Source organism: Vulpes vulpes, chromosome 2 (assembly GCF_048418805.1).
Source record: "Vulpes vulpes isolate BD-2025 chromosome 2, VulVul3, whole genome shotgun sequence".
Taxonomy (NCBI): domain Eukaryota; kingdom Metazoa; phylum Chordata; class Mammalia; order Carnivora; family Canidae; genus Vulpes; species Vulpes vulpes.
In genome coordinates, this window is record NC_132781.1 from 2,251,801 (window position 1) to 2,275,946 (window position 24,146).

General features: G+C 65.4%; 2 protein-coding genes and 1 long non-coding RNA gene across 5 annotated transcripts in view; 1 reads left to right on the forward strand and 2 right to left on the reverse strand.

Moving 5' to 3' along the window:
• Positions 1-324: 324 nt before the first annotated feature.
• Positions 325-14,925, reverse strand: GAA (alpha glucosidase). 3 transcript variants are annotated; one of them, XM_072746447.1, is made up of 20 exons: positions 14,865-14,925; positions 11,905-12,491; positions 10,829-10,974; positions 8,916-9,081; positions 8,728-8,824; positions 8,117-8,236; positions 7,912-8,030; positions 7,691-7,822; positions 7,255-7,365; positions 6,618-6,731; positions 6,455-6,539; positions 5,914-6,031; positions 5,531-5,664; positions 4,237-4,388; positions 3,944-4,092; positions 2,947-3,088; positions 2,655-2,804; positions 2,134-2,298; positions 1,778-1,927; positions 325-1,413 (listed from the first exon to the last, which is right to left on the reverse strand). In XM_072746447.1, exons 2-20 carry the CDS (start codon positions 12,448-12,450, stop codon positions 1,354-1,356), a joined length of 2,856 nt encoding a protein of 951 aa, XP_072602548.1. In that variant the 5' UTR covers positions 12,451-12,491; positions 14,865-14,925; the 3' UTR covers positions 325-1,353. The 3 variants fall into 3 exon arrangements, with proteins under 3 accessions (XP_072602548.1, XP_072602545.1, XP_025855688.2); XM_072746444.1 differs by lacking the exon at positions 14,865-14,925 and adding an exon at positions 14,742-14,857; XM_025999903.2 differs by lacking the exon at positions 14,865-14,925 and adding an exon at positions 12,764-13,729.
• Positions 5,074-5,397, forward strand: LOC140597644 (uncharacterized). The gene is made up of 3 exons (XR_011999466.1): positions 5,074-5,147; positions 5,184-5,237; positions 5,308-5,397. It is a non-coding gene; the product is annotated as an uncharacterized lncRNA (long non-coding RNA).
• Positions 14,926-15,320: 395 nt separating the features above from the next.
• Positions 15,321-24,146, reverse strand: part of CCDC40 (coiled-coil domain 40 molecular ruler complex subunit) — a 42,159-nt gene continuing 33,333 nt past the window's right edge. The window contains exons 15-20 of the mRNA XM_025999897.2: positions 23,869-24,038; positions 23,673-23,764; positions 21,673-21,793; positions 18,753-18,941; positions 16,984-17,142; positions 15,321-16,023 (exon numbers count right to left, since the gene is read on the reverse strand). Coding sequence (XP_025855682.2) covers positions 15,775-16,023; positions 16,984-17,142; positions 18,753-18,941; positions 21,673-21,793; positions 23,673-23,764; positions 23,869-24,038 — 980 coding nt within the window. The 3' untranslated portion in view covers positions 15,321-15,774. The remainder of the gene's footprint in view (positions 16,024-16,983; positions 17,143-18,752; positions 18,942-21,672; positions 21,794-23,672; positions 23,765-23,868; positions 24,039-24,146) is intronic.

Genomic DNA, 24,146 nt, shown 5'->3' on the forward strand with positions numbered 1-24,146 from the left:
CTAATAGGCCCAAAGTCCAGGTTAAAAAGGCCAGAGATTTGTGATCTAAGTCCGTGAAAAGATGCTCGGCGTTGAGCCGTGGGGACGTGCGCAGGGCACCTCGAGAGCCGCTCGCCAGAACGGCTGAAGGGGAGCAGACGGCTCCGGGTGGCGGCGAGGGTGCGGAGCACTGCCTGCCACTCACCGCTGGAACGCGGCCCAGTGCAAGCACGTTGGAGAGCAGTTTGGCAGCTTCTAGAACATTAGTCACACCCACCCCACCGCTCCCCCAACGACCTGACCCTGTCACCCCGTGCGTGCCCAAGAGAAATGAAGACCTGTCCATGATTGCTCAACGCAGCTTTATTCAAACTAGCGGGAAATCGAAACCAGCCCTAAGGGCCACTGCGCAGACCGCAGACCGGCACATCCACACGATGGGGCGTGTTCGGCAGTGAAGCGCGGACGCACAGCGTGGGTGCGTCTCCGGAATCAGGCCGAGTGTTAGCCCCGTGCTGACTGGGATGGGGCGTGGGGGCACACCTCCTACCCCATGCCTCCGACCCCAGGCCCACGGGACGTTCTCCAGTCCCGGAGAGAAGGGTGAGGCGCGCTGGAAGGTGGCGTGGGGGCGTCCTGCCGTCAGAGCTCACGGCACCACTTGTGTGCCCCACCGCGGTGTCCAGGGGCCCGGGGAGGGTGGGGCGGCAGCGTCCCATGGCCCTTGGGCACCTCCAGAAGGACCAGCAGAAGCTTGCTTGCAATGTCCCTTTTATTAAAGATAATTGCACTTAAGATCAAGTGTTTCCCTGTGTCCCGTGAACCCCCCGAGTCCCCGGGCCTGCTCTCATCGGACTGCTGGACCGGGCAGCCCCCCAGCTGCCGGGCGCAACGGGCAGGGGCCCAGAGAGCCGTCTGCGGCGGCTGCCCAGCTCTGTCCTTTCATCTGGCCGTCCGTGCCGCGAGCTCGGGGTGCAGGTACGACAGCATCATCCCGAGCACACGTCTGCCGTCACGGACAGGCAGCTGGCGGCGGACGACATCACGCACATTCCAGTGACGGGCTTCGGAGAGGTAAACCTTCCAGAACAACACTGCACACACCAGGCAACCCCAGGGGCGCTGCCGTCAGGTCTGTGCAGAAAACCTGTCAGGCACGTTGCTGGCCCAGGGCCCCAGAGCCCCAGGTCTCAGGAGGTAGACGCGCACGCAGATCTGGGTATTGGAGGGAGGTCGGCGGCAGGAGACGGCTTGGAGGGGCAAGCGCTCCTGACCCCGAGGCCCCCCCACGTCCTGACCAAGAACGCGCAGGTGCTGAGGCCACGGCGAAGCCCATCTCGCCCCGTAAGGGATCAGTGCCCCACCGGCCCCAGGTTAAGACCAGCTGATGAGAAACTGTTCTCCCATCGTCAGTGACACGGGGATGTCCAGGGTCTGGGAAAAAAAAAAAAATTGACCAGTAAACGTTGGCCATCAGAGGTGAGGCCGGGAGCGCTGGGCAGACAGGCCCGGGCTCGGGTGCGTGGTGCGCGGGGCGGCCTGGCCCCAGAGGCCTCTGCTCGCTCCTCCCCGGCTGAGCCCAGAGGACCGGCGTTGCCTGCGGGCGCTGCCATCTAAACCTGACCGTCATCGGTGCAGGCGCCGGCAGGGGCAGGGCCCAGGGTGCAAGGGGGCCCGTGGTCCCCTCCATCCCCCACCCCTGGACAGCCGGGCCCAGCCGGCCCCGGGGCCCAGCGTCCTCGGCACCTCGCACCCCTCGGCTGCCCTGAGCCCTCCGGCCCCATCTGTGGGCTCTTGCCTTGGTGTCGGGGCTGTAGGTGAAGGCGACAGGGACGCCGTTGCAGAGGACCTGCCTGGGGCCCGCGGCCACCCCTAGGACGGTCACCTTCCTCAGCTGCAGGCCGGCCCCCTCGCTAGTCACGCGTACCAGCTCGTTCACGATGGTGTCCTGGCCGAGTGGAGACAGAACCGGGGTGTCGGCAGGCGGCAAAGGGAGCCCCGCGGGGTGCGGCCTCGTCGGCAGCACACCCCGTGCACACCCTCAGGGCGCCCCAGGTGCCCGGGGACCCGGTCGGGGCGGCTGGCCACAGGCCCTGCTCCCTTCACAAGGCTGAGCTGGGGATGGGGCCCCCACAGCGGCTGTCTGGGACTCACGTTCCGGGCCAAGAAGACCACCTCCGTGTAGGCCCCGCGCTCCAGCACCCCCAGGCTCTCCCCGTCGTCCCAGAACAGCTCCCCTCGGGCTTCCCCGTTTGTGCCCAGAGCTGCGACCAGGGCCATGGGCTGCTTTCGGGACTCTGTGGTCGTGAGGCCAGGGCCCTGGAAAAGCAGGTGGCATGTGTCACCGTCTGAGGCCTGGCAGAGGCGTCCTGGGTCAGGACAGGAGGGACACTGGGCGGGGACGGCTCTGGGCTGCAGAAACCAGGATCTGCAAGGCAGCCTACAGCCGCCGGGCTTGGGCACCTGGGGTGACCACGCTGGCCAAGGCAAACACGCTGGAGGACACGCGAGGCCCCCAGAGGTTTGCAGGCCTCCCCTCCGCTGCTCATCTTCGACCCTCAGGCACTGTCCTCTCTGCCCGAGGATTTGGGGGTGGACCCTCTCCTGAAGGGACAGTGTGGGGTCCTGGCAGCCCCAGAGCTGGACAGATAGGCTCGGGGGCTCCGCCCAGGTACCTGCAGAGGGATGATGTGCCCAGCCCGGAGGTGGACGTTGATGGTGTCCAGCGGGGCTGGCAGCGTCACCCACTGCCCCTTGCTGTGGATGGTGGACGTGAGCGGAGCTGGAGGTGGGGGCGGGAGACTGCCGAAGCCCCCTACGGGCACCTGGAGGGAGACAGCATGTCACGAAGAGTCGGGGCAGTGCCAAGGCCCTGGGGTGGCCGTCTGGCCCACGCCTGCACGTCACGGGGGAGGGACACCTCTGGTCCCCCCCATCCTCCCCGGTTTTAGGGTCCCCAGGACTCACCATCTGCAGGTTGTACCATGTGCCAGCAGGGAAGTAGCCAGTCACTTCGACCTTCCCGGCCTCAAGCACGGGGGTGATGAGCAGAGCCTCCCCCCACAGGAGCTGGCGGTCCACGGTCCAGGTGTGGCGGTCCTCGGGGAACCTGCAGACACGGAGGGGCGGGCGTGTGGGCCTGGTGACCTCTGAGGGGCCCTTGGGGAAGCCCAAGGAGCCAGAGGCCTCCAGGTCGGACGGGGCGGGTTCCTGCCCTCTCTTCCCGAGGCTCGTCTGCTGGAGGGTGACCCTGGTCTAACCGACCGGCTGTGCCACATGACGGGGACACTGGCTGCCGGTGGTGCTGCTGGCGTCCGCGCTGATCGATCGGCCGTCCCGATCCCGCGCTGAGGGGAGGCCAGCTGTTCTGTTTGCATTCAGAGGAGTATTTGCTCCTAAACTCAACCCCCTGCCCTTTGCCTTTTGCTTCTGAGGCTCAGCAAGCCGTCTCCTGGCCGCGCGCTGGGGGACGTCGGCCTGTGTTCCTGCGGAACTTCCTTTGGCTGAATCCTTGACGTCTGAGTACGTAATCTGTCTGGAACTTAGGTTTGCACCGCAGGACGGGAAAAGGGGATTTCTGCAAACGGCTGACCAATTTTTACTAGTCGGGGCTCCTCTGATCCCGACTGGAGACGGCACTTGGGCGCACGGTGCCTTTGCACATGTCTGAGTCCTACTTGGGGGATGTCGCTGGGTTTCCGTGTTGGTCCTTCCTCCCCTACGCCAGCCCCGGGACGGCTTCACAGCTTGCTTCCCCAGCTGGGGGCCCGGTCTGTACCCGGGCTCCTTCAGCCGGGTGCCCCGTACCTGGAATGCCCCCAGCCCTGAGCCGCAGTCTCACGGGCGGGAAGGGGGGTTGGCCTGGGGCTCAGCCTCGCCTCCCTCGGCTGCATGGGCTCCTGGGCCCGGGGAACACCCCCTGGGGCAGGACGTGGGCCCTCACTCCCCGACGCAGGGCACTCACTCAAGGAAGAGGGGCCGGGCCACGGTCTCACCCCCCACGTGCGCCCGGTGGAAGAGCGTGTAGAGGTGCGGCAGCAGCGAGTAGCGCAGGGCGAGCGCCTTCCTCATGGCTTCCTGTGCCGTCGCGCTGAACCTGTACGGCTCCTGGGGCTGGAGGGGGGCAGAGGGGGGCTGAGGGGAGTACCCGGCTCTGGGGCCGCGAGGTCCCCGCCTCTCCCTGGGACACCGGCCTGCCCGCGCCTGCGGTGGGACCCCCCGGCCCCAGGGCAGACCGCGCCCCCCGCCCGGCCCTACCAGGCTGTTGAGGTCGTTGTGGTTCCGCATGAACGGATAGAAGGCCCCCAGCTGGGTCCAGCGCACGCACAGCTCCTCTGACGTGTTACCCAGGAAGCCACAGACGTCGGCCCCGACCAGCGGCACCCCCAGCAGGTTGAACAGCAGGATTTCTGGGGGGCGGGGGGTCAGGCTGGGGCTCAGGCTCGAGTGGCTGGAGGGTCAGGTGGCCCCAGGTCTCCAAGCCAGTGCCCACCCGCCACTGCTCAGCAGGACCAGGCTGCTCCTGCCGATGGTCAGGAGCCCACCCAGCCTAGGGCCATGGGGGCCGGGACCTGTGTGACCTCTGCCACCTAAAGAGCCGTGCGCCGTGCGCCAGGACTACAGCCCAGGAGCCCGAGGGGTGGGCGCAGAGCAGGAACCGGCCTCTCCAGGGGCCTCGGAGACTGGCCTGCGGGGGCCTGGGCCCTGCTCTGGGAGGAGACGGCTGCTCCCCCGAGAGCTCGCCCGGCGGGGCTTCCCCGTGCCCCCAGGTCTGCAGATACGCCCCACACAGCAGCAGCCCCACTGCTACCAGGAAGCCTCCTGCTGGGGCTTCGCTGTGTGGTGACCCTGGGAGGTGACCCCGGCCCCTTCCCAGAGCTCCCGAGCCATCGCTGTGCCTGGCGCGCAGCAGCATCAGGGCTCTCGAGCATAGTCAGGTGGGGTGGACGGCGCCTGCGGGCTGGGCTCAGCATGTGGTCGCCAGGGGGACAGGATGAGAGGACAGAACCTGACTGCTCTGTAGGCAGCGGCCGGGGCGAACTGGAGATGGGGATGCTGGGAAACTCCATCACTGCCCGCCAGAGCAGAAGAGCACCATAAGTGAGCTAACCCACACAGGTGCACAGATGTACAGGTGAGCCAACCCGGACAGGTGCACCGGTGCACTGGTGAGCCAGCCCACACAGATGAGCTGAATCACACAGGTGAGCCAACCCACACAAGTGAGCCGACCCACACAGGTGAGCTGACCCACACAGGTGAGCCAACCTGCACAGGTGAGCCGACCTGCACAGGTGCATGGGTGCACAGGTGAGCCGACCCGCACAGGTGAGCCAAATCACAGATGAGCTAACCTGCACAGGTCCATGGGTGCACAGGTGAGCGGACCCACACAGGTGCACAGGTGAGCCAACCTGCACAGGTGCATGGGTGCACAAGGCCAGCCGGCCTCCCACCCCAGTGAGTCAGCAGCATCTCGCTGAGCTGAGCCCGGCACTGGGTGCAGGGCCCATGCTTCCCTGAGTGCAGCCGCCCTGGCAGGTGCTCTTACCTGGTACAGAGTACGAGAGCTGCTCCCAGCTGCTCCACACGTCCCCTGTCCAGTGGCCGGCGTACCGGCCGTGGCCGGCGAAAGTTGAGCGGGAGATCACAAAGGGGCGCGTCCCCCGAGCCTTCACGAGGGCCCTGGGCAGAGCAGGGGGGCAGAGCGATGCAGGGCGGGGCTGCCCGGGAGCCGAGTGGCCCAGCGCCTCACCTGGCGGTGCAGCGGGGAGCCGGGAGCCGAGGCCGGGAGGAGGGAGGGAGGTGGGGCTCCGCCAGAACCATCAGGCTGCCCCAGGGAGGACAGGTGCCCCTTCAGGCTCCCTCGGGGTGTCTGTGCGGTCACCACCGACTCCCCCTCTGGGACACGGAGCAGCCCTGAGAGCCCCTCACCTGTGGGAGGCGATGGCTTCCGTCAGGCCGTACAGGTTGTGCAGGTTGTAGTGCGTGGAGAGCAGCTGGCGGCTGGAGGCACAGATGGTGGCCGCCCGCAGGGTCCCGCCAACCACCCCTGGAAGAGGGGGAGGCTGGCCGGCTGGTGCCCCCCACGCCCCCGGAGCCCCCCTGGAACGTGGGGTGTCCACTTTCCCAGGGACAGGGACAAGGTGGATGCCGCGTCTGCCCTTGCCGACCGCAGACTTCACCAACACCTGCTCCTAACCCATTTCAAGTCTCCCTGTCCCTGTCCCTGACCCCGAAACACCTTCCCTCTGAAGGGCCACGCCCAGCGGCAGGTGCCCCGGTCTGCATCGCCCGGCTGACGTCTCCCCAACCTGACCTTCCTCCTGGGGTTGCCCTCCCCTTTCCCGGGGGGCTGTGCCCAACAGCTCCTCGCAGAGGATCCTTCTCATCTCCCAGGCCAGAGAAGGAAAACCCCTGATCCGAGCCTTCAGTCCTCAGGCAGCTGGTCGTGCGGGCAGGTGGGAGAGCTCACCGGGCACGTAGGGCGGGTTCTCCAGGTCATTGTCGGGGCAGCCGTACACCGAGCCCCTCACGAAGTTGGATGGCTCGTTCATGTCCTGCGAGAGAGGCCCTGGTGGTGGGCGGCCTGCCCCGGCGGAGGCTGGGGCCCGACCCACAGCCCACGGGACACTCACAATCCACATGCCGTCGAAGGGCACCTGGGCGTGGAACTCAGACACCATGTCCTGCCACCAGTCCAGGGCCGCCGGGCTGGTGAAGTCGGGGAAGACGGTGAACCCGGGCCACACCTGGAGGAAAGGCCAGAGGGGAGACCAGGCCCCCCAGAGCCATGGCCTCGCTCGTCTGCCTGGGGGTGGAAGGGCTGCGGAGGTGGTAGGGGCCGCGGGGGGCTCAGCTGAGGCCTCGCTTTCAGACACAGGCCCCAGAACCGGGTCTCACACACCTACACCCCCGGCAACCTCCCCGCCCCCGGCTGGGACCCCCTGCCCCTTGGTTGTGGGCACACCCTGGACAGGAAGTTGGGGACTCTGCTGGGTGCCCCCTGGGAGAGCCTGGGAACCCCGCCTCGGGGACCTGGGGGACGAGGAGACCCTCGCCCAGAGCCCCCCCACCCCATGGAAGGATTCGCAGTGGCATCCCTGTCAGGAGCCCCCGTCACCCCCAGCTGTGACCCCCACACACACCGTCCCGTGGACAGCGTGAGGATTTCCTGAATGCCGTCCCCTTCCCGAGAACTGTCCTGTGCCCCGCCCTACCTGCCCCGGCTGGGGACACCTGCTTTCTCACCCCAGGCCCCCAGAACCCCCCTACCTTCCCAATCAGCGGCTGCCCCGTCTCATTGGTGATGAAAACCTTCCTCCGCAGACCCTCGTCGTAGGGTCGGTAGCTGCCGGGGGGGCCGGAGCTGCTGATGGCCGGGTCCTGAGGGAGGACAAGCAAATGCCCCAAAGCCCTGCCCTGAGCCCTGCCCTCCTTCCCGTGAGGGGGAACCGGCTGAGGCCCCCCTGGCTCCGGCTGCCCGGCCCCTCCGGCACTGGGGGACGGCAGCGGAGGGCAGCCCCCCTGCTTTAAGCCGTCCACGTGACCTACAACCGAGCAGATCCTGAGCGACGCGCGTTTCCAGGGACCCTTGGGCTGGACATCACTGGACGGCAGGGCCCCACCCGTAAGTCTGATATCCCCTCACCGGCAGGGACCCCCAGGAACCGGCCGGTGAGCTCGGCGGCCTGAGACGGGGGGCACTCACCACGATCATCACGTACCGCCGGCCGCCCCGGTGGAGCTCCTGCACCATGGCCGGGAAGTCCCCGAAGCCGTCCTTGTTGAAAGTGAAGTCCCTCCTGGCGTCCATGTAATCCAGGTCGTTCCACTGCGTGTCCTGCAGCCACGGCACGGGGACCCCTGCAGCCGCTGGCCTGGGGGGCGCGTCCCCCCGCCCCCCGCCCCGCAGGCCCTCCCAGCACTCACCAGGGGGAAGTGGGCCCGGGTCATGTTCTCTACCACCTGGCGGGTGATGGCCGTGGACGAGTATCCCCAGCGGCACAGGTGGAAGCCCAGGCCCCAGTAGGGCGGCATGAACGGGGAGCCTGCAGCCGAGCGCACTGCGTGAGCAGGGGGGCAGCGCGGGGGCCGCGGAGCAGACGGGGCGGCGCGGGCCGGGGAGCAGGCGTACCCACGACTTCCAGGTACTGCTGCACCACGCTCTTGGGCTCCGGGCCCAGGAAGACGTACACGTCCAGGATCCCGCCTGTCGACCTCCAGCTGAGGGCCGGGCTCGGCTGCAGGACCACGTCTGCGGGGAGCAGCCCTGGGCTCAGAACAGATCCCTGCATGTCCCCCCCCGGCCCCTCGGCGTCCTGAACAAGAGCCACGTCCCACCCAGGGAGGCTGGCAGCAGGCTGCTCGGGCCTGGGGACAGTCACCCTGACTCCCCGAAGAGCCTGGAGCAGAACAGGAGAAGGCTAAGCAGCCAGACCCCAGGATGTCCCCCCGCCCCCCGGCTCTGCTCAGAGGGGGCCCCCAGAGTGTCCCTCAAGGGCACCGCCCACTGGACTCATTTCTTGGGAGGGTGACAAGGCCCGATACCCTGCCCACGGCCCCAGGCCCCTACCGCCAACCTGTGGGGACAGGTGTGCAGAGCCCCACGCTCCACCATGGAGGGGGGATGTGGCCACAGCCAGGGAAGGCCCTGGCCTGGGGGCTCCGGGGAACTGGCTGCGGGACACAGCGGTGGGGGGGGTGGGGGGACAGGCTGCTGCTAGGGGTGGCAGCCCCCCTGCTTACCCATGGCATTGCTGTTCAGCAGGAAGACCCCATGAGCTGACCCGCCATCCTCCAGCGCCAGGTAGAAAGGGTGGGACCCGTACAGGTTCACGTTGGGCTGGGCACGTGGACACCGCACATTAGCGTCCCCACTCCACGGCGCCCCCACCCCACGGCGCCGCCACTCCCCTCCGTGCTGCCCCCTTTACCGAGGGGGCGATGTCCCGGTTCCAGAGGGTGACCCTGGTCCAGTTGGTGCTGAGCATCAGGGAGCCGAGATGCTCGGCAAGGCCGGTGATGTGCTGGGACGGCAGGGAGGTGGACAGCTGCAGAAACTGGTCGGCGAAGAACAGGGGGGCCACCGTCGTGTTCAGCCTGTAGGAAGAGCCCAGGCGGCCTTGCATCGGCGGCGGTGGCCCGTTGGCCCCCAGAGGGACCCTCCCAGAGAGACCCCTGGGCTGGCACCCCGAGGAGGGCCGGGTGGCCCGGCACCTCCCTGACGGACTGGCCCTGGGGCAGGAGTGGGCACTGGAGGCCCGGCGACCCGGGGACCGGAGCCAGGGGTGGAGCACTCCCAGAGCACTACCCGGCTATGCCCACGATGCGCCGGGTGGGCGTCCACGGGGGGACTGCCCCATGCGCCGTGGCCGCAAGCAGGTGCTGCGCCTTTCAGTCCTAGGAGCTGTGCCCTCGAGCTCCTCCCAAGGGCCAGACTGCTCCCAGACTGCGGCCCCGTCCTGCGCCAGAGCCTGTAGAGCTGTCCCCGCAGGGGTGGCCAAGGCCCCCTGAGGCTGCCCAGGGTGAGGGCACGGCAGGAGCCACAGATGGGGCACGAAATACCGATTAATGGTGATTTCACGGGACGCCCGTCACGGCACCCTGCCTGCCCCCGGGCAGGACGTATCTGTGGGTGCGTCTGTGTTTTCAAGACCACAATCTGATTACAGGCTTCGGAAAATCTCTCTCTGATCTCTGCTCAAAGGTCAGCCTCCTCCAGAGGCCGTCTGTAGCCCCCCTCCAGAGCCAGCCCTGCCCTCCGCGTCCGCTCCGCTCATTTCCAGAACTTTCTTAGCACTGGTACTTGGCCTCGCTCACTGCCTCTCCCCAGTGTGTCAGCCCTGGGGGCGGCTCGACACGGCTCAGCCAGGAATGGGCACAAGAGAAAGATCCGCATCCCAGGAGGTGACTTCTCTGAAGACCAAGGTCGGTCCGAGGTCATCTCCGAACCCATAACGCAGCCCCGTGATGAGCAGGAGCCTGGTCAGCTCGGGGCACGCGTGGACGTGGGGCCGTGCGGGCCAAGCGCACAGGGAGCGTCCCGTGCAAGCGTGCTTGTCCCCGCCGACGGCCGGGCAGGGGATGCTCTGGGAGGGGACGAGCCGGGCGCTGGGAGTCAGCAGCCACCCCCTGGGAGTCCAGGAGCGGCTTCCAGGATGCTTTGGTGCCTCCAGTCCCCGAGGCGCAGTGTGGGTGGTGGGGGGTGACTCATCCCCTGGAGGCGAGGGCACGACGGGCCGGTGCCCCTCCCTCCTTCCCGACCCCTCAAGACTCCGTGGGCGACTGCTGTGGCCCAGAGCCACTGGAGGAGCTGGAGGTCCAGCAGCGAGCTTCTGGGGGGTGGGGGGGAGACTCCCCGGGGCACAGACGGCAGCAACGATTCGGGCAAACCTAAGGTCTCAGGGGGACACAAGCCTCGGGGGGACACAAAACAGACAGTGGCCAACAGTGTGGATGTGGGGCCCTGGCTCAAGCTGCCTCAGTCTCCCCGTCTGTGCGGTGGGGACGGTCACCGCATACTCCTGAGATGCTGGGGTGCGTGGCCTTAACAGGATGCCTAAGGTGCCTAAGTGACATGCGGGACTTCATGATAAGTAAGATTAAGCGATGAGGGGATGTGGCCGGGGTGGCGGCGCCACTTCCCACCCGACTGTGGCTTCTCGGCCCTGGCACTGGTGACACGGGGGCTGGCTCGCTCTGCGCGGTGGGGCTATTGCCAAACGTCCCGCCCGAGGATGCCACCCCAGCTGGCACTCCCTGGGGGTTGTCGGGGGACCCGAGGGAGGGCTCCTGGCAGGGGGGTGGTGAGGAGGCCCGCGGGCGGGGGCACCAGGACTGCACTCACAGCACCCGGCCGTCCAGCTTCCGGCGCACGACCACCCCGAAGGGCTCCTCCTGGAACTCCACGCTGTAGAGTGTGGCCGAGGCGCGGCCGTGGGCCCGCGGGGTCTCCAGGGGCACCTCGTAGCGCCTGTTGGCGGGATCTTTGATCTGGAAGTCAGACGGGGGAGCCGTGAGGCCCTCACCCTCCTGGGCGCAGGACCCCACGCAAACCCCAACAGGGCCTGCCCGGCGCGTGGGCCCGGGCGCTTCGGTCAGCGGAGGCTCCATGGCCTCAGGTGCAGAGCCGGGGAGACCCCGTGTGGCTCGCCAGGTGGGACACGGAACACCCAGGCCATCTGAATTCCAGAGAAACAGCTCTTTTCAGGCCGTCTGCAATATCGCATGAGACACGTGCTAAGAAAATAAACTCGTTCCTTGGTTTCCTGGAATTCCCATTTACCGGCATCCTGAATTTTTATTTGCTGAATCTGGCGACGCTGTTCCCCCCAGCATGACTGTCACAGGGTGGCCGGGAGGTCACAGCACGCAGCTCAGCTGTGCCTGCCTCGCGGTAATCACTCCCTAAACGCGGGCCTGGCCGTTACACATAAATTACTTCGTTAAAGTTATTATGAGTCATGCGCTTCGGGCTCTCTCGGCTCGGCCTCCGCACACCCAGTCCTCGGATTTCTGCTGGGCACCTGCTACGTGCCAGACACTGTCCCAGGGGCTGGGGATCCGCAAGGAATAAATCGGACGAGAGGTCCCGGCACTGCCCGCCGCCCAGAACGCTCCCCCTTCCTTCCTCCACCTCTCCGCCCGCTGACTCCTGTCCTGTAGGACTGCAGGTCCCAGGTGGGATGTCACTTCCTGGGGGAGACCTAACCTCCCTCCATGGTGCCCTGCCCTCTAGAGCATGTTCTAGAACCTTCTAACCAGGTTAGAAGTGACCACGGCTCCCTGAGCGTAGAGCTGTTGCGCTCACTCCGGGGCTCCCAGTGAAGGCACAAAACCCATTTGCACACTAAACCCACACCCACACCCCGTAGATTCCATCTTCGTCCACTGCCCGCCCCCATTTTCTCGGCCCCTGCCCACCGTGAAGTGGAGCCGGCTCTCCGTCTCCAGCAGCACGTCCAACCGTAAGGCCAGGATGTCCTTGGGGAAGAAGGTTGGGGTGCTACGGGTCAGAGCGGCCGTGTAGCCCGTCTCCGTGGTGGTCAGGTTCTCCAGCTTGTAACTCGGGTAGCTGGGTGGGAAGAAGCACCAGGGCTGCCCCATCCGGGGGAGCTGGGGCCAGGGCGTCGCGGGCCTGTAGCAGCAGCCCCGTGCCTCACACTGCTCCTGGGTGATGGCCTTGTCCGGGGCACAGTCGAAGCGGCTGTTGGGGGGCACATCACACTGTGTGGGCGCCGCTCGGGGCCTGCCGTGGTGCCCTGGGCTGGGCTGGGGGCCTGGGTCACGGGCTCCTTGCTGGTGAGCATGATAAAGCTCCTTGGGCCCTTGGGAGAAGCACCGCTGCTCTTGGGGGACCACCAAGGAGTCACGGAGCAGGACGTGGCCCAGGAAGGCAGCGGTGGCCAGGCAGATGAGGGTGCAGACCCCCAGCAGGGGCCGGGAGCTGGGAGGCCACCTCGCGTGCATGGTCGGTGGCACCTGCGGGCCGCGGGCTGGGTCCTGGAGGCCTGCCGAGAGAAGAGCAGGGCTCAGCAAGGAAGGCGGGGCGGGGTGGCCGGGGGCCCTCGGGGACTCTCACAGCAGTTTCCAGATGTGGACCCGTGGCTGGCCCGGCGGCGCCCAGGGGGAGGGGTGCCCAGAGAGCGGGACAGGCGAGGACGGACAGGCTCGGGGAGCCGTTTAGGAAGACGGCAGGGAAGGCAAGAGGGAAAGCAGAGAAAGCCCCGAAGCGGGAGTTGCAAAATACCCTGTACGGTGAGTGCTCGCGAATGGAACGCACTTAAAATGTGCCTACGATGACCGAAGGACACGGAGAGACGTGCGTGGAAGCCCGACGGGCATAACGAGCGAGTGACAACACGCAGAGAGAGTGAGCCCCGCTCTGCGGAGACGGGGGCGGTCACTGCGTCTCGGGGAATGTGCTGCAAGTGGAAGGGCCCCTGGGGGACCGACCGCTGTCCCTCCTCTCCCTCGGGCCCTCTTCTGCTGACCTGTGGCTACAGCCTGGTAGGAAGACTCGGGCCGGCTATGGGGCGAGGGGGGCCGCAAGGGCGGGACGGCCCGGGACCTGGCAGGCGGAAGCCCCTCCCCGGCCCTGCGGTGAGGTGTGGAGCACCTGGCCTGGCTCCCCTGGAGGGAAGCCTGTTCTCCTCGGTGCTTCTCTGTATATTCTAAATATTTTATGACGAAAGCTGCTGGGAGCAAGATCCCAACAAGACTGAACGTGCAAGGATTTAATTAGGGGAGTCCTTTCTCTCGAGAGAAAATGGGGAGGTTGCCAGGGAAGGCGGGGGGAGCTGTCACACCCCCGGCAAGTCTGACCGCAGAGGAGTCAGGTGCCGGGGGACAGCCCTGTAGCTAATGAGGCCGTGGGGTCTGCAGCGGAGTGGGGGGAACCTAAACCAAAGCTGGCGCTCGCAGGTCCAGGTCTCCCAGGGGTGGCCGGCCCTGGTGTCCTGGGAGCCGGAGCCGATGCGTGCAAGCTCCGCGCGGCGGGAGGCCTGCAGGACACTCACACCCTCGTGCCACCAGACGCACGCAAGGACTGGGGAAAAGTCACACCCTAGCACGAGGGCCCGAGGGAGTCCGAGCCGGTCACACACACAAACCGGACCCCTGGGACGTTCTGGCCACGGCGGGCACGGCTGGAGCAGACAGGTGGGGTCTTCCCTCACACCAACCGACTGCCCCAATCTCCAGGCACCAGGTGGGCGTCCCACGACTCACTCCAACCCCGACACGGTTCCTGCAGTCGGAACAGACCCCACAGGGGGGGCCTCAGCCCTGCAGGTGCAGACCCCAGTTACAGGCCCCACATCGCCACTCGCACTCCTGGCCAAATAACCGGCTATAGGTTCAAGGGCTCGCCCCCTGCCCCCCGCCCCCCTCCAGCTGGGTAACGGGCTGCAGCATCTCACAGCACACTCAGGAAAGGGCTTTACCTACTGTTACCCGTTTATTGTACAGGATTCGGCTCAGGAGCTGCCAGAGGACGTGGGGTTGTGGGGGGACCCGGAGCCTCCACGCCCTCCCCAGGGGGGCCTCCCTCCCTCCCGCTCTAGAAAAGGTTCACCAGCTCACAGGCTCTCAGAACCTCAACTGGTGCTGGTTCCGTTACCCGAGCACAGCTGATTAAATCACCGGTGGTCGGTGATGCTCCATCGGCAGCTCCTCTGTGCTCCCCGGAGGTTAGGGGGACGGGAGGGGAGGGGAGGGGAGGCCCACAGTTCCCAGCCTGGGTTCCTGCCTCCAGCTCCGGGGGACCAGGCCCGGCCCTGAGCCTGTGCACAGGCCCAGCCACCACTTTATTAGGGTATGAAAGACCCCGCGACTGCCAAGGCTGGGGGGGTCTCAGGAGCCCAGGGCGGGGACCTGGGACGACTCAGTTCGGTCCGGCTGCACCTGCCGCACCTGGACACGCACACCTGTGATCGCGGGGAGGCAGGCAGCAGGTGGGCGGTGCCCGCGGCCTCCCCTCGGAGCCCAGCAGCGCGGGGGTGGGGGGTGGGGGGGCCGCAGGGCCAGCGCCCCCCCCCCCCCCCCCGGGGCTCCACCCTGCAGAGGGCAAGAGCTGTGCACAAATGGGGAAAAGCCCAAGGTCGGGAGGTCGAGCGGCGCCGCAGGCCGGGAGGCCCCGGGACTCCGCCCCCTGGGTCACCCCGCACCCCCGCCGGGATGTGCCTCAGTTTCCCCCCCAGCCCCGGGGCGCGGAGGTGACCGTGGGGTCCCCGGGGGCCCGCCGCCCGCCGCCCGCGGACCCGGCACGACGCGCTCGGCTTCTCCACCAGCAAAGTCGCAGAGGATCGGCCGCGTCCAACGGCTGCTGCGGCCGCCACCGCCCCGCCCCGCGCCGGGACCCCCGAGGCCCCGGGGCCGCTCACCTCCGCGCACGCGCGCCCGGCCCGGGCCCCGCTCCCCTCTGCGCACGCGCGCCAGGCCCGGCTCCCTCTCCGCGCCCCCCCCGCCCCCGCCCAACCCCGCTAGACTCCGCGCATGCGCGCCGGGCCCGGCTCCTTCCCCGACGACCCCCACCGCCGCCAGCCTCCGCGCACGCGCCCCGGCCCCGGCCACGCTGACGGGCACGCGCCGGAGGGGGCGGGGCGGGCCGCGTGACAGGCCGCGTGACAGGCCGCCCGCGCAGGCGCCCTGGGCGGGGGAGGGAGCGCGCCTCGGGCCGCGCGCGCCCCCTGCTGGCGGGGCGTCCTCTGCGCGGGCGGCCGCGCCCGGAGCGCGGGAGGCGGGCTGTGCACCTGCCCGAGGCACCTGCGCGGCGGGGCGGGGCGGGCGGGGCCTGGTGCTGACGCGCTCCCCGATAAATACGCCTTTCTCCCATATTCAGAAAATGATTTATTTTAATGCTCAGAGTTTTAAGTTGTTTTGTAGGCCAGGAGGCCGCGGAGGAGCCGGGGGCGGGGGGGGGGGGGGGTTGGCAGGTGCCCTGGACTGGGGGCGGGGGCGGGGGCGGGGCGCTCCCGCTGCACCCCGGGGTGGGACCTGCAGCTGACCCTCCGCCTGGATCCCGCACACCCGGAGGAGGCACCGCAGGCCTCTCTGGTCACTCCCAAGGGTGGAGGTGGGCGCCCCCCCCGGACCCCGGGTGGGCCTGTGTGGGGTGCAAGACTCCCCGAAAGGCCACTGGAAACGCTGGGGTCTGGGAGGATCTGGATCTGCAGCGCTGGCCTACCTGCGCCTCCAACAGGGGTGCACGAGGCTTTCAGTGATGCAAACGTGCCCCGTCCTTGGCACACAGCATGCTGGGCTCGGGGTGCCGGGGAGGGGGCAGGCTGCTCTCTAGGGGGGCCCAGACGGCTGCAGCTTCCTGGCGATGGCCTCCCTGACCTTGAGCAGGGCCTCCTGGAACTGGGGGTACTCGTCCTTCACGTGGTCCAGGATGGTGCTGATGGTGGCCATCCGGTTGTCCAGGCGCCTGTGCTCGGCCAGCAGCGACTGCTTGGAGCGGAACAGGAACACGTACCTCCCGTCCTTCACAGCCTGGAGGTGCTTGAGGCGAGTCTGCCGGGCCACCAGCTCCGAGAGGTTCTGGGTGGGACACGAGGCCCCGCGTCAGGTTATGCAGAGGGGCAGCTGGACACCCACTGCCCCGCACAGGACTGGAGGGAATGTCAGGGGGAGAAGGGGGAAGGCCCGGCATCCTCCAAACCGTGGAGAAGAGGCTGGCGGGCAGTGAGTGGGGCCTTTGCCTTTGCTCCTGGCTGAAATATTTGTCACCACTCCACTGCCTCCCCCCCTCTCCTGAGCAGGCCCAGACCCCACAGACCCTGCAGACCCCTCTCTTCTGCTCACACCACATCCAGTGTAGCAGGAAATCCCATGGGGGCAGCTGAAGATACATGCAGAATCGCACAGCTTTGCACTAGCCTGGTGGCTACTGCCTCGGTCCGTGCGTCGCCTCAAATAGGCCTCTCGTGTCTACCTTGACCCTTCGACATCAGAGCCAGAGTGATCCTGCTAAACCCGAGCCACTTCTCGGCCCCACACCCTCCACTGTCTTCCCACCTCCCTGAGAAGAGCCCAAAGTTGTGCTCACCGCTGCCCCCTGGCAAGCATGGGGCCAGGCCACCCTCAGGTCCAGCGTCCTGGCCTCGGCCTGCCCTGAGAGCTGTCTCCCACCCCGCTTTACCCAGCCGACTCACTCTCCTGTTGCCTTCAAGTCTGGACTCAAATGTTTGCTCAGACCACACTTCTTAACCCCCCATCCCCTCCCCACGCCTGACACAAACTATCTTCTTCATTCGTTTCATCTGTCATCTGTAACTCTGTCCCCAGAATGTAGCCCCAGCACCCAGGGGAGCGCCTGGGCCACAGAAGATGTGCGACATCATTATTAGGGAATACGAGGTGAGCAGGTGATCACAGGGCGAATGGGCGGCGCTGAGATCCCTGCGCTTAGCTGGGCCGGGAGGAGGCCTCACCCGAGGATGCGCTGCTGCGGCTGCAGGTGGGTTCTTGTGGCCCTGGGGTCTCGGGGGACTGGCCTACCTGTTGCTTGAGGGCCAGGAGCCGGTCCAGGTCGGCCTCCAGCTCGTCCATGCTGGACTGCATCATTGATAGCTGCTCCTGCTTCTCCGTGAGGGAGCTGCTCACGTGTTTTTGAGTTTCTTCCAGTTCTGAGATGACTTTGGTGCATTCCTCGGTGGCCTAGGAGATAGACGGGACTGTCCTGGGGCCCTGCGTCCTGGTGACTCAGTGGACAGAGTTGGGCCAGAAGGATACCATCCGGGGAGGAAGTCCCCGCCCCCTCGGGATCCAGGGCCTGGAGGGCTGAGTCCCAGTGAGACGCCCAGGGCCTAGGTAAGCCCACCCTGCACACTGTTCCCCATGGGCAGGGATGGCTGGAGGAGAGATATAAGGGTCCCCCTCTTGAAGCAGGTCTTTGAGGGCACGGGGACCAGGGGCAGCTGGGCTGCTGCATGCCAAGAGCAGGAGCAGTAGATGCCTGGGGTGGGAGCTAAGGCCTCACGGATTGAGGGGTCCTGGGGGTGGGGGTGGAGGAGGCCTGGCTCCTTACAGTGAGGTTGGGCATCTGGGGGGGTGGCGGGGATGCAGCTGCTGGGGTCCAGTGGATAAATGTGGAGGTGACTGAGACTCTTAAGGTCTAGCTGGGCACACGGGAGAATTTGGAACGTGTAAAGGGTCAGATGTGGTGCATGAGGGAATGTGTGGCAGGAGGACTTGGATGCAGCCCCCCTATTGCTGGAGTGGAGCAGAGGTCAGAGAGGGCAAGGCACAGGTGGCAGCCAGGGAGCCCCGGGGGTGGAGAGGAATGAACATCACCAGTGACCAGTGTGGCAGGGAGGATCGACCAACAGGGACCAAGGAAAGGCCATTTTCCTGCCTCGGGTAACTTCAAAATGAGCCTTCGGGTCAGGCCTGTCATTTTTGAGTAATCTCTCCTCCTACAGGATTTAGACCCACAGGGGCTATTCCAACAGTCTCCGGGTCATCCTCTGGACGAATCCGTGGGATGAGGACCCGTTTCACAGGCCAGGACGCCGAGGCACAGAGCTGTCAGGCAACATGCCTGAGCCTCGAGCGGAAAAGCTTGTCTAGAACCCGGTGGGGCACTGAGGCCGGCTTCTGCCTCAAGTGAGCCTCCACCTATCCGAGAGGGGGTTACTGCTCCTATTTCCACCCAATGGAGGTGGAAACGTGGGCTTGAAGGCCCCGCTCAGGCCCGAGGCAGCAGGGCCCGAGGGAGTCTGAGCCAGCGCGGGCGATGGCCGAGGGCACGGGCCCTGGGCAGGTGCACAGCCCGGGCTAGCTGGCACGGCCCGCTGGACGAGGACGTGGGCTTGGGCGCGTGCCCTCCGAGTGCCCCTCAGCCTGTCCCCAGCTCCCCCTCGGGGTCACAGACAGGGACTCCCACCTGAGCCGTGCTTCCCTGATGCCATTTCTGTGACTCGGGAAGGGGCCATCTCCGGGCCGGAGCCGCCCCACTCTGTGTGGCTCTTCCCTAAACCCTGTGGGGCACAGCGGCAGCTGCTGCGTCTTTACCCAGAACCCCGATGGGGTTGGTTGTGGGGCCCAGGCCCAGAGGGAGCGGGAGACAGCTGGCTTGTCTGTTCCGGGGCCAGGCTCCTTCCGCCCCCGGCACCCCCCGGCGCCCCCCACCCCACCCTGGCCACTTCTCAGCCTGGTGAAACAGCAGCCCTGACCCCGCGGGCTGCCAGCAGGACCCCCGGGAAGCCGGCTGGAAGGACGGAGTGACCGGCCCAGCATGCTCCCTCCTGCCCGCGCGGCGCCCCCACCTTGTGAGTGTCCTTGATCTTGCGTCGCAGCTCTGTCTGCTTGTGGTGGAAGTCTGTCCGGGTGAGCAGCTTCTTATCGGTTTTGCTCTGCCCCTTGGCCTGGATCGAGATGGTCTCTCTGCGGGCGATGGCCAGCTCCATGTCCCGGATCATCTTCTCCTGCTGCTTGAGCAGCTGCCCGTGCCTGACCTGGGCGCACAGGGCAGAGGGACGGTGAGGGGGAACTCGCCTCCACGAGATCCGCCGAGCCCTGAACCGGCAGGGCGGCAGCCGGGGGACGCGCCGAGGGCAGCACCCACGGGCAGGAGGATGGAAGGTCCCTGTAAGGGAAGTACAGGCAGCAGAGAAGCCAGGACCTGCCAGAGGCCAGGGACGCTACGGACCCGAGGGCCACCTCGCGCAGCCAGGAAGGGGACAGTAGCCAGGAGGGCGGGGACACCTGCACCGACGTTGAGTCCTCAGTCATGGTTTTGGGAGATGGTGACGTGAAGGGTCTGTGGGACCCAGGTTGTCGGGGAGACAGAGTGTAAGGGCCACGCAGGGGCTTTCTCTGGCACTGGGGGCAGAGATCTGGGCCTGAGCTCAACCCATGTAGCCGGACGTTTAAAATAAGTACATCCCAGTGTGTGAGTTCTGCTCCAGCGAAGCTGACTCCGAATAAAAGGATAAACAGGCAGGCACCCCCAGGTCAAGGGTGGTGGTGGGAGACCCAGCCCACTCGCCCTAGGGTCACCGTAGCCACAGGCTCTGCACTGGCGCTGCCCTTGTCAGCGTGATTGTGGCAGCGGAGCCGGGAGCCCAGGACGGGGGTGGCACAGGGAGAAGGGCTGTCATCAGCGTGGCGGTGGCTCGGCGACCGCGCACAGATGATCCGGGGCTGCCAGCGCGACTCATGCCCCAGCTGCGAGAACAGGGGTGGGCCTCTATTTCATGCCATGTCCAAAAATCAATTGTGGGTGGATTCAGGCTCTAAAGATGTGCAAACACGTGCAGAGGACTTGGGAACATATTTGTGTCACTTGGGGCTGCGGTGACCGTCTTGAGCAATCCGGGAAACCCAGAAGCCACACAGGGAGACAGACACGCCTTATAGCATGAACGGTGGCAACCCTGTGAGAGGGGGAAAGACCCTGCACAGAGCGTCGGGCCAGCAGCAGGTGAGGGAGGACGTTGGGGACAGGTGTCCAAGGTGGGGGTTAGTAACCATGACATGCTTTTCTCCCCCAAATTGCTAAGAAGTAAGAAAATGGACATAGGACATTGAGGAAGTGCTCAACACACACACACACACACACACACACACACACAGGCACGTGCTCAACCTCCCGGAACAGAAAATGTGGAAGAATGAAGTTTCTAGAAGAAAACATATGAGAAAAGCATCTGCCCTTGGGCCGGGCAACGATTTCTTAGGGGCACCGCCGGTGAGTGAGGAAAGCCACACTCAACAATACTTTGTGCTGCAGGATCCGCTTCTGTGACGTCCTGGGAGAGTCGGGGACTGGGACGCGGGACACAGGAGACACGAGGGTGACGGAGATGTTGCGTGCCCCATGGTGGTAGTGGCTACGTGATTGTGTTTTTGTCACAGCTCACGGGACTGTACGTCACCAGGGCGAGCTCAGTTAAACACCCCAGTTCAGGGGGGTCTGGGTGGCTCAATGGTTGAGCATCTGCCTTCAGCTCCAGGCGTGAGCCGGGATCAAGTCCCACATCGGGCTCCCTGCATGGAGCCTGCTTCTCCCTCTGCCTGTGTCTCTGCCTCTCCCTCTGTGACTCTCATGAATAAATAAATAAAATCTTTAAAAAGAAAATACAAACGCCCCAATTTGAAAATGAAGGCCTCCGGGTGGCTAACACCCGGAGGGGCCCAGGCTGTCAGGACGTGGTGGCCGCCGTCGAGCGCCTCCCGGGACAGTGATCCGCGGGGCTCGGGTCAGACACGCCGCAGTCCGCTGTTGGGAGTCTAGTGTACAGGAAACAGACGACACCCAGCCAGGAAGGGTGTGATGGCAACGGCGGGAAGCGGGGCAGTCTGGATTCTCATCCGCCGGGGAATGCTCTTAGAAGTTAGGCTGTATCTGGAGCACTTTCTGTAACTGCTAAGGCCTCGGCTAACGTCTGTATTTAAAAAAAAAAAGTTGCTGGGGCACTTGGGTGGCTCAGTGGTTGAGCATCTGCCTTCAGCTCGGGTCATGATCCCGGGGTCCTGGGATCGAGTCCCACGTCGGGCTCCCTGCATGGGGCCTGCTTCTCCCTCTGCCTGTGTCTCTGCCTCTCTCTGTGTCTCTCGTGAATAAATAAAATATTTATAAATAAAATAAAATAAAATAAAATAAAATTTATAAATAAAATATTTCTGCAGCCGGCACGTGGCTTCTGCGGTTTGGAAAGTCCATTAGGTGGAGCGTGTGAAGGACTTAGCAGCAGCACGTGCACCTGATCAGCGTGCCTCTGAGTGCCACAGACCCAGGGGGACACTCTTCTGTGATTAAAAGTGCCCTGGTCCAAGTGAGGCGCCTGTGCTCCCGCGAGCTACTGCCCTGCACCCCGAGGCTCTCCCGCAGCCTTGACCGAGGTGATGGCCTCCAGCTCCGGAAAGCGGGGCTCCCAGGGGAGAGACGCGTGGGGTCCTCCTGCACGTTTTACTGAGCCAGGCCCCTTTCCCTCGGCAGCGGGGGCGCCTTCTGCCAGTGGGCTGTGAGATTGGGGGCAGGGGCCCCCACCATCAGCCCTCGGAAACGGGGTGCACCGAGTGCACGGGGTGAGGGTAAAAACACGGCTGCGTGTGTGTCTCCCGGTGTCTGTAATCGCCTCCGTGTGGGAGGAACCAAGTGGACGGAGCCCGGGCGGGCGGGCGCAAGGGAGCAGCCCCCCAGCGAGGCCAGGAGCCCCAGAGCCGCCCCCACCCCGCACCCACCTTCATCCTGTGGATCTCCGCCTTCATGGCTCGCAGCTCTGTCTGGCCCGTCTCGGAGTCCACCGATGCTCGCATCTCTTTGGCCAGCTGGATTTTCTTCTCCCACAGCATGATCTGGTGTCTTTAAAGGTGGGAGACACAGGGGGAGAGTGGGGAGAAATTAAGAAAACTTCTTTTTTTTTAAATTTTTATTTATTTATGAGAAATACAGAGAGAGAGGTAGAGAGAGAGAGAGAAGCAGGCTCCACGCAGGGAGCCCCACGCGGGACTCGATCCTGGGTCTCCAGGATCAGGCCCCGGGCTGAAGGCAGGTGCCAAACCACTGAGCCACCCTGGCGTCCCAGGAGACTTCTTTCTGAGGCCTGTGAGCTTGTGCTCTGAGGACTCGTGCCAGACTGAGCCCCACAGTGCGTGGAGGGAGGGTGGTACCCGGGACCCTCTCCTTCTCTCTCTCTCTCTCTCTCTCTCTCTCTCTATCTCCCTCTCTCTCTCCCTCCCTCTCTCTCTCTGTCTTGCACTTGGCACCGAGTGAAGGGCTTGACGGTCAAACAGAACCAAATTTCCCCCGTTCTGGGACCTGTGTGCCCTCTCAAGTTCCCGCTCACCCACGGCCTGCCCAGGGCCCGCCTGCAGACCAGAGTGGGGCCTGAGGCCTCCCGACTTTCCATGGAGCTGGCCCCCTCGGGGAGGGGGTTGACCTCTCTGTCCTCTCCCTCTCCATGACCCGGAAGCCACACTCCTCCCCTGCAGTGTTCAGGGGCCGGGGCAGCCCGCCAGCGCCCGCCCAGCACTCCTGAAGGGGAGCCCGCCATGGCCTCTCCCCTCTGCAGCTCCCAGAGAGGCACTGGGGAGCAGACGGGGCTCACGGGCTCAGCCTCATGGGCACCCCCCTGCCTTCCCAGTGGAAGGAGGAATGTGGACCCACAGACACTGTCACAGCCAGACCAGCTGCCAGCAGCGCTGGCCTCTCCTGTCCCATGGGGTACGGTGCCCATATGTGGCTACGGAGTGCTTGAACGCAGCTGAGTCCGAATCGTGGTGTGCCATAAGGACACAACACACAGATTTCAAAGACTGAGTATGGAAAAAAAAAAAGAATGTAAAATTCAAATTTCTGCATCCACTGGTCAAGTTTTGCTGGTGCCCAGCCACACCTGTCTGCCTCTGTGTCGTCCATGGGGGCTCACGAGCTGTGACACCTGACCTACGTGGCCTCGGCCAGGCTGTGCGGCTCTGAAAGCTGAAAGCATGGCCCATCTGGCTCTTTACAGAGAGGGTTGCCAGCCGGTGACGCCGGCAAGCCATGGGCATAAGAAGAGAGGCAGAGGACACAGCAGGTGACATCAGGAATCATGAGAAACCCACATGCACGGGATAGAAGTTTCCATAAGGAAGAAAAAGCTGGGGCAGCCCGGGTGGCTCCTGGGATCAAGTCCCACGTCGGGCTCCCTGCATGGGGCCTCCTTCTCCCTCTGCCTGTGTCTCTGCCTCGCTCTGTGTCTCTCATGATTACAAAAAACTGCCTCAAAGGGCAGCACATAGAACAGCCTCGTTGTTGTTTTAAAAGCAAGCAGACGGGAAAGATGTTTGCACAGTGGTTTCCCCATTAAAGGGAGGGAGTTGGAATTAGGTGTGATTTTCTCCGTCTCGGTTTGCACACGTTGTTAGGGGTTAGGACGCTTGCGGTTGCGGGTGGGTGCCTCTCACAGCCAGCCATCATAAAGATAAAATCATTTAAAAAAACGTTATCCCAAAAGAAAGGCGCTCCATTTTCTCCACACCCCCTAAAGCTGGGTGCGTGAAGGCGGGTGGCCGGCACCCTGCTCTTCCCTGGAACCCCCTCACCCCTCCCCGCCCCGCGTGGGCTGCGGAGCCGCTCCTGGGCAGGTGTAGATCCCAGGCAGGTGTAGCGGGGTGGTGGGCGCCCGTGGGCTGCCCAGGGGCAGTGATGCAGGGCCGGGGGGCCGGGGTGCGGGGGGCCGGGGGCCGGGGGCACTCACTCTGCCTCCACCAGGTTGTTCAGCATAGCCGCCTTCTCCTCCTGCAGCTGGCTCAGCCTCTCCTGCATCTCGATAGTCTCCCTCTCTGAGGCCTGCGCGGGGACAGGGCGCGGCGTGTTGTGGGGTGAGCCGGGGGACACCAGGGCCCTGCACCCCCGCGGGAGCCCCGGGGCCTGGAGCGGGCGCGGGACCCCACCTTCAGCGAGCGCACGAACTCCTTCTCCGTCACCAGGTTGTCCTGCTGCAGCCCCTCGGAGCTGCTCCGGTTCTTGCTTATCAGCACGTTGAGCTTCTTCAGGTCGTTGTCCAGATCCTTCATGTGGCGCTCAAGCTCCTTTTGCTCCTTCTTCTCCTGATCGATCTTGCCTGCAGGGAGGGGACGCGGGCAGAGCCCCGTGTTTCCAGGCGGCCCCCACCCCGTCAGGGCCCTGCTGGGCCGCAGGGCGGGAGCCTCTTCCTGGGCTCCGTTGGCAA